The sequence below is a fragment of the Takifugu rubripes genome, chromosome 22, assembly GCF_901000725.2.
Source record: "Takifugu rubripes chromosome 22, fTakRub1.2, whole genome shotgun sequence".
Taxonomy (NCBI): Eukaryota; Metazoa; Chordata; class Actinopteri; order Tetraodontiformes; family Tetraodontidae; genus Takifugu; species Takifugu rubripes.
In genome coordinates this window covers 4400318-4409562 of record NC_042306.1, presented here as the reverse complement: position 1 = coordinate 4409562, position 9245 = coordinate 4400318, and the positions used below count along the sequence as shown (strand labels likewise).

General features: G+C 47.0%; 1 protein-coding gene across 1 annotated transcript; it reads right to left on the bottom strand.

Moving 5' to 3' along the window:
* Positions 1-701: 701 nt before the first annotated feature.
* Positions 702-3033, bottom strand: klf2b (Kruppel like factor 2b). Its single transcript, XM_003975386.3, has 3 exons — positions 2684-3033; positions 1626-2538; positions 702-1506 (listed from the first exon to the last, which is right to left on the bottom strand). The coding sequence occupies exons 1-3, from the start codon at positions 2753-2755 to the stop codon at positions 1331-1333; spliced, it is 1161 nt and encodes a 386-aa protein (XP_003975435.1). The 5' UTR covers positions 2756-3033; the 3' UTR covers positions 702-1330.
* Positions 3034-9245: the final 6212 nt, after the last annotated feature.

Here is a 9245-nt window from a genome sequence, read left to right as displayed (position 1 = left end):
AAAATGAAATGAAAGTAACGCATTTGCATCTACAACTGCAGATATTTTTAGCTGAGTGCGCGCTTCCTCATTTTTGATATCAAGTTGTAAAGCACTGGGAGCATCTGGGCCAACTGGTTGAGGCCGAGGCAAAAACTGGAAAATCTCAAAGGTTTTAGAAATGTCTAGGGATCGAGGCCGTGATGGGGTTTCAGACTAGATGTTTGTCCTCTTAAGGAAATGCCATCTGGTTTGGATGCCTCAGCTCGACAAAGGAACGCTCGGTGACACCGTGCAGACGCGATGTGCTCCCGTTCTTTGAAACTGGAGTTCAGAGTGACTGCGCGTAATTGTAGTATTAAGGCGCTTTGATGTGCTACTATAATTTCTACCCATCAGAAAAGGGAGTCTAAGGGCTCACTGATGAGGGTTTGCTGCTCTGCCCCTCTGTCCAGACGGTTCCCGGCTCACTCTGTAATTATGGAAATGGAGTGTTTGTATTTATAGGCTGAGCCCACAAGTGGCTGCCCTTCTCTGTCGCGCAGCTGCAAAACATCACAGTGGAAATCGAGCCGGCCAGGTTTCAAGTTAAAGCAGCCATCTCTGCGTTATGTACGACCTGCAGATCTGCTGTAATATCAGAGCCGCTGGTGGGTGGATGTGGTTCATTACATGTGGGGAGGCGCTGAGTGACAGAGCGTGCACAAAGGAGCTCAGCCGAATATGATTTCATTGTTTTTAATATTTACAATAAATACATTTTACAGTATAAAATCCATGTACATATTTATATAAAATTAATTGATAATGCACAGGACATCAAGCCCTGAGAGAACAGAAGGGGCTGGACCCGAGAGATTCACACAAGAGGAGATGAAGCAACACAACATTACAGTTCAGACCTTCCAGACATTGAGGCAGTTTAAGGAAAACATTGTCTTTGCTTCTGTTAGGCGACTGTGTGCACATCTAACTCCAGTCAATAAGAAGGTATACTCGTTTGCGGCCATGTCGTTTTACAGTAGCTCAGTGATATAAAGGCACTTTTGTGTCAGACACAGGATTCCAGTTCTGTCAGACAGGAGTAGTATATACAGGGCCAGCCCCTTCACGGTCTGCCTGCTCTAAAGCAAACATGGCTTTTCTAAAGCTTTAATAGAACCAAAGTAGTACCAGCTACGTCTTTAGAAAATAACACTTTTTGAAATATTCAAATGTAATATATAAAAACAAGTGTGGCCATGTGATGAGCGATTTTAAATAAGAAATACATCAGTTGAGTCACAATGAAAACCTTTCCCCCGCACACAAGCAACCCAGGAATCCGCAGTTCTTTTGAGGGGTGGCTCCTTCACATGTGTCTCTTCATGTGAAGAGCGAGGTGGTCAGACCTGGAGAATGCCCTCTCGCACAGGTGGCACTGGAAGGGCCTGTGTCCGGTGTGCTTGCGGTAATGGCGCGTGAGTTCGTCCGAGCGTGCGAACTTCCACCCGCAGCCTTCCCAGCTGCAGTGGTAGGGCTTCTCACCTGCGAGCACAAAGAGGTGAAAGGTTTATTAGACAGAGCTGAAGAAAGACGTTTTACCTTGACGCGCATTCGTGCGTAATTGCGCACCGCGGTTCGCTTGTTCAGAAGATGAAACTTACCGGTGTGCGTGCGGAGATGTGCCTTCAGGTGGGAGCTTTTGGTATAAGTTTTTCCGCAGCCGGCGAAGCTGCAGACGTGCGTGGCTGTGCGCTTCCGCGGCCATGTGCGTCTTCCCCTTTTCGGTTTGGACTCGAGCAGCTCCAGCGGAGACGAGGGCGGCGTGAGCATCACCCTCTGCGCGCCTGGCTGCAGGCTCAGACCTTCGTCGTACATGCCGAAAGCAGGATGCGGGGCGTGGTAGGACATCTGCATCTGGGGAGCCTGAGGATGGTGCGGGAACGCGGCCGGTGCGTGATACTTCTGCGTAAAGTTCATGGGCTGGCACAGGTTGGCCTGGCAGTCTGAGGCTCCCTGGTCATCGGGACTGAGAGGAGGGGTCATGTTGCTGGCTGCCCGCGGTGAGATGGCCACCCGTGGTTGCTCGAAGGACATCATGCACGAAACGTTCCCCTCTTGCTTGATTTTGCCGCAGCTCTGGGGCACCATTCCCACAACGGGACCGTAACCGTCCATAGGTGGCTCCACCTTGATATTGTCCTGGCGGGGGAAATGCACCGAGTTGACGTAAAATCTCCCCTGGACGCCGTTGTGGCGCGTAATGGCATAGTTATTGCTGCCTTCGGTGCGGAGCAGCTCTGTCATGAGGCTGGCGCCGTACGGTGGCGGAGGGGAGCGATGGTGGTTGTCAGGGGCGTAGGATGGCACCGTGTTTCCCGGCGCGTACATGCTTTGGTCAACGGTGCCCACATATTCCGCCACGCTGTCTGAGCCGGCTGTGTTGGCCAAGATAAAATCCAGATCTAAATAATCACTAAGATCCTCGTCGTCCTTGCCGTGATTTTCCTGGTTTTGTCCCAGTTCAACCATGGAGCAGCCGGTGGAGGCTAGCTTGTCCATTTCTGCTTTCCACCCCTGAAAGAATCGTTACAAAGATTTGTCAGATTGTTGCAAAGTTAGAATTCCTCCAACATTTTGTCTCGTTTTACTAAAAAAAAACAACCCCAAACATTCACATGCCTCCAATGTCGTGGAAATAAAGCAACAAAATCAAACTTACGGTTTCCCAGGTTTTCTCTCTTTGGTTTGAGAATGTCGAAAATGACGGTAGCATCACTCCGGATAAGGCCATCGTTGAGTCAGATACTAAGAGAACTATCTTGTGTCAAAAGTCGTGAGCGGCAGGCGCACCAGAGTCCGTGCGTCTTTTTCACTGTCGCCTCCTCACAGCTGCGCTCCGAGACATGAACAAGTTTAAAAGTGGTAGGAGGTCCTCTGAACCTTATAACCGTCGGACTAGGTGACGCCCGGCCAATTGTGAGAGCTCAGGAAACAACGTAAAGTTCGGTAAATTTAGCTCTTTATAAAGCGCCTCCTGTTAGTTGCAGGACTCAGTGCGCTCTGTGACAGGCAGGGCAGCGCCGAGGAGCCTATAAAGTGCGGGCCCTCCTCCGATGTCTGACGCAAACACTCCTCAGACCAGCCCACATCAGAGTTGGAAAAAGTTGTACTCGAATGACAAACACACGGGCAATATAGCAACCGTAGGTAATTATGTAATACGCTGAAAAGAACAAGCCTAATGACTGAAAAGCGCCGCGGGGCCGAGTCGGAACGTTTGCCATCGCGACGCCAAAGAGATCATTTTAATGGGCTGTCGTGCGCGTACATCAAACAATAAGGAAGAAAATATAAAGATATATCTTTCCTCTCCGCTGCAACGTTGGAAAGTATTAAAAAAAACCAGTTTGGAACCATAATGACATGAGCCTGAGATGATGCTGTTCTGCCTCCACCTGCTTGGCGCGCCTCTCTTTCGGCTCATTATCATTAATGGAAGGGTTTTTTTTGTTCTCCCTCAGCAAGCTTGTCCAAACAGGCGCCAGGGTCGTCTGAAACTTTGTTTTATTTACCAGTCTAACCGCTTTACTTAAACACGGTTTCAAATAATATGCCATTCAGATGTAAATACTGAACGAGGGGGGAGCGCCGGTGTCGATTGGAGGCGAATTTGCATCACAACTCTCTGCTTGTTGCTGTTTCTGCCGAGGGTTTGGGTTTCTGATGTGACGGCGCTCAGACGGGTTTCTCAGCAGGGGGTCCTCTGGCACCAGAGGACATTAGGCCAACTGTAACGCGCTTTGTCCTGCTTTTAAACCCTTCAAATGCGTCCCCCATTTGTTGCTGATGTTGACGAGGGGAGGCATTTGAACGCATTTATCCCTTTTCCTTACATGCTTGCTGCACCTTTCTCCTTACTGGCCAAGAATGCGCCAGAGTATTTTTAAATTCTAACATCATTGTGACAGCCGTGACTAAAACGCGGGATTAAATCATCTGCCACGCAGGGCTGCACCTGGAGCCGGGCCAGCCACTGTTCAGGGCCCGTGCGCGTTGCATGACGCGCAAAATAAAATGCATCGACACGCCTCAACACAACAAATACAAAACAAGACGAACACGTGTTATTACTCCATGGTTACAAGATAGATTAACATGATTGTTCATTCTGTCTAAAACGGTTTAATGGCTTGATGAAAGGCGATGAGGTAAAATATTCCCTGTGACCTCCTGCAGCTCCGCTTCACAGCCAAACTGTTGCCTACAGTGTGCATCATACTTCTTATCTACTTGTTCCTTGCTATGCCGCTCTCTCACACAGCCACATGATGTGATGCTTAATCCAGCATTCATCAGCTGTGAGTGGAGCTCTGAGCTTTCCACACCCTTAACCCTGACCCGTGCTGTGTGTTCGGTGTAAAGTGCGTCACGCAGCTGCAGGCCAGCGAGGCCTGCAGAGGAAGTGTGTTCAGAGCGGCGGCAGAGCGGCGTGGCCTGATGATTGAACCCTTGACCGCTGGCTCTGACCTTGCACTCGTCAGTGCTACCAGTGAGAGTAGTCTCACTTCCTCTGTATACTGCCCACGTTTTTCTGATTGTTGAGGGGGGAAAAAAGCTGTTTAAACTGACTGACCTGACCTGAGTTTTAGTAAATAAATGGGTAACAACTTTCATATGGATCTCTTATACGCTGTATCAGACTTTTATTATCTTGAGACAGTAACAAACTTCTGGTGCATATTTGGGCCTTTAGATTTGGAAACGACTGAAATAAAACTGTCATAATTGAACAAAAACCTGAAAAAACGGTCTCCTTTCCCCTTTACGTTCAGTTCCATTAGACAAGCACGTCAGGTCGGGACGCCAGAACCGAACACTAACAGAACAGACCAGAACAAACTTTGCACTTGAGTAACCTGAGGTCATGTGATGCGTGCTGATTCTCAGGACATTTTATGAGAAAAAGGTTTGTATTTCCCTCTGATAAGTGACTTCCTGTGGAGAAGTCTACACCTCAGATGATAAAATTTCACACGGGGGCCCCGCGAACAAGGTACATTCGCACGAAACGCAGAGGTTGGAGAGATTTGTAGGTTAAAAAAGTACTCAATCCTCAGTGGGGCCAAAGGTTAAAGTGGGACAAACACCTTGGAGTGTGTGAGTCGACCCTGTGCCCCTTTCTTTAGGATTTATTTACTACATGCTGTGTTAGCTGTAGTCGCTTGGAAAAAAAAGATGTTTAATTTCCAGAGAAACCTCTTTTTCCTGATTCACCACTTACACAGTAACTCCACCATTGAGTAACTGGCTGTGCTATTTCACAATTCCTTCACAGATGTGCTCAGGGACGGATATAAGTGGGCTGTCACTTTGGTGACAAGATCATCGCTGACAGCAGTGACAGTGACTTCCATTCCTTTAAATATCTTGTTTGTTTTTGTTTCCTTTTGCTGCTTGGCTTCTCACGGCTGACAGCGAATTATTAGGACTCATGGAGTTAAATTTAACCCAGTGTTCTCGTCTACATGGTGCATTTTATTATCACATGAAATAGAAGAGTTTCCCCCCCTATGACAGTGTTCTTAACTCAATTTACACATGTTTCACGTCTTCCATGATGAAACCTCGTGTCAACAGCATTAGGCCATTGACAAAGATTATGTCTGGGTCACGTCGCTAATGTTCCGTCACCATGGCGAGGATCAGGACGCCCCGGCTCCCCCTTACCGCATGTGGTGTGCTCTGCTCACTTCCATGGAAAAAACAGTGCGTAAGTGAGCCCTGCACGGGACATCCCGGCCGAGAGAGACTCAGTGAGAGTTGGAGAGCGAGTGGGATCCTGGTCTGCTCTGGGCTTATATAGCCTGGTTATTTTTAACCACCCGCCCCTCGCTTATTACAGTTTCCCCCCGGTCCACTCAGGAAGCACGTTTGGCTCAGTTTCCTGCTCACGCGCGGCCAGATTCAAACAGAATCAAAGAATGATAGCATTGAGGCTCTCCAACCCCCCTGTTGGAAAAAAAAGGGGGGGGGGGGGCAGAAATGTTTTACAGAAAAGGCTGGCACGCGCCATGGATGTGACATTCAAAGAGCTGGCTTTAGTCCTGCTCCAATTTCAGAAAAACCTCAAACATGTTTAAAGAAAAAAAGCAGCACGGATGGAAGGCAACCCCCCCCTCCTCCCCACAGCCACTCGCACCTCCTGGGGAAACATAAAGAAACGGTTTCTTCAGTGAATTAACATGACTAAAGTACAGCTAAGTTTCACTGATAAAGATAACTGTCACAAAACAAAGTGGTTCTCAGCTACAGTATATACAAAACACGTTTGCCACCACACTCATTTGAATAATATATTACATGAAACTGCCCGGTTGCTTCTTTTTGAGATGCAAATTTTCAACCTCTTGGGGACTGATAGCAGTTCAACTCCTTAATTTCAGCTAAATGCAGCATTAGCCCATTTGCTAAATGAACTAATAATGAATCCTTTAGCAAAAAAAAACCCATCATTGTCTTTTGCAGTGAATTCTTTATAGGGGTTGGGGGGGCATACTGTAGAAGTTCCTGCTGGGTTCCACAGCACTTATTCATTAAGCGTCTGGCTTCGACAGAACCCAAACATGTGTCTCGACATCCAGCGCAACTTTCAGCAAGTGTTACGGAACGCCACCTTTCAAAAATATGCAGCGGTCTCTGGTTAACATGGACGGAATAATTGCTACATGTGGATATAATTGAGCCGGTGGAAGCACGGGAGGGGGAGGGGATGGGCCTCAATTTATTAGCTGTTAACACCAGGAATCATACTGGTTCTGCTTGTCGTACCACACACGCATGGCTTCACTGGCTGAGAAAATATTGTTCTTTTCTCTCTCCAAAGTGCTAAGAAAGGCACTTTTATTAGATAAATGAGAACGGATGGGCTGTCGGGGGCTCCAAGCAGTCCGATCCTTGGACCATGTCGCTCTGCTTGCCGGATTTATGAAATATATGTTTGCAGGAAAGCTTGCTTCTTCCTTACTTTTGGTAAATAGGCGAACATTTCCTGAGAAAGGTTGTAATGATTTACAAAAGATGAAGTTGTGCATTATAAACTATGATCTCAGAAAACTGTTAAAAAACCCCCCAACTCATTCATCCATTGACTTGCGATGGACAGATGCTTATCAAACCTCATTTATATGTTACATTTCAACTCTATGGCCTGTCTGCTTAGAGTTTCTAAGTCCACGAAAGACTAATCAGGACCACTAAAAGACTTTCACTAAGACTCAAACAGGTATTTTGGGCTCAATTTTCACCATTTCTGATGAGCTTTTCGCGTCAGCAGCATTGCTCGACTGTTTCAAACGATGCCACTGTCTGATGTACAGTCCTTTCTGCTGAATTCTATAGGGGCAGCCTGGTCCCCCCCCCCCCCTACCCGTGTGGTAGAACATGCTCAGATCTGTGCACACTCGTGCATGCCGGACTAAACTGTGCCAGCTGTTCAAATAGCATAACCCTGGCCTCGGCACAGGTTCCCCATTGAAGCAGCGCCCTCCTTGATGGAGTGATCCGGCCCACAGTGCACTTTATAGTGTACACACCTCGAAATGGCGACATTTGTGAAAAGGCTAATAAAAACATTCCTCCAGCAAGGAATGCTACAGGTATTTTCTCTGCTACACCTGGTTACGATTCCTTCAGTGTTCTTCTGTTTTTACAAAACCCTCACAGAGAGGGGATACTGGTCCTGTGCTCTTGCACAGTGTGTGTGTGTGTGTGTGTCTGTGTGTGTGTTTTCCCTTCTCTAAATGAAAATAATTGAAAACACGCTTGTGATAACAAACCATGACTCCTTTTCAGGCGGCAAATGTTTGGGAAATGACTGCAACCGCGATAGGATGGTGAAATCCACTGATGTGTAGCATGAGTAAAAGTCACATGGGGGGGGGGGCGTACATCGAGTCGGAGCGTCACTTAAAAGGTTAGACACCTTTATCACCACGGGTGACGGCATCAGGGGATGTAAGCAAATGTCGATAAATAACATATGTTACCTTCAGGGACTTTGATTGGAATCCTTTGTGCTTTTTTCCACCAGATTCAAGAGTGTAGCGGTCTTTAACAAAATTAATATGCCTTAAAATCGATCTGGCCTCTATGTGTCAGTTGGCCGATTCAGTGTCTTTGGTGGAAAAGATGCTGGTGGGTGGGTAACAGAAGCGAGTGTCGCTGACTGTGGAAACGGTTGTGATCAATGACGCTTTACAATCCTTTGAGCCACACGTCGAGTTTCAAATGTACTATAGATGATTCAGTGATTTGTGGGTGGAACAACTGATAAAACCTTGAGCAGTTAGGACAGTTACAGGGAGTGTTCGGGTGTATCTACAACTGAGTAATTTAGAATTTTGCGTTCAGTTACAAAAAGGCAGATGAAAAAACAGCATGTGGTTTACAAACGAACGAGATCCGGTGCTTTTCGAACACTCGGCACGCGCGCCGTTCAGATTTGATGTGTCCCTCTTTCAGTCTTAGCTTACCGACAGGAATCGATGGTTCTGCTGCGGTTGTGACAGATAGCAGGTGGCTCCACAATGCAAAATTTTCTGCTCATGCTGTGTGAAGTGTGCTACCTCAGCGGAGAGAGTGGTTTGCAGTGCCAAGTGTCGGTTTCCTGTCCAACTTTCAGCAGTTTCTTTTGTGGCTCTGTGCACCTCATTGATGTAAATTGTTTTTAAAATACCCGCCACGTCCTCCGAGGTGGAAGGTATAACCTCTTCCAACAAGGTCAGAGTTTGCCTTCCTAAAGGAGCTGAAGCTGAGTTGAATTACTCCTGGAGCCACGGGCCTAAACTGATTTATTTACTCCACCTGGCTTCAATAAATAGCTTCAAATGACAGGTTACCAGCTTATTTAACACTTCAACTAAGGTATAATTACCCCCCTCTGTAATGGCTTCGGGGCCTCACCCGACCTGTTAACTTAAAGCTCCTGACTTTGGCCACCACTCTTTAATAACCTGTAGCTCTTGTATCATTGGCACTTTAAATGGGACCCTAAATACGACTGGCCATTAATCAGGCTGCAATTTCCACTGGCCTAGAGTAGACAGGGCCTGGAATTTGTCTGTTTGGTAATGAAAAGAAAAGGATCGGTATTATAAATGATGACATGGACTGATGTGATATTATTTAGGCCTCCGTGGGTGTATGGCTATTGTGTCAAAGCCGGGCCAGGTTTGTTTGCAAATGCCTGGTCTTATTACCATCAGACGGGGCTTTTGACAAAA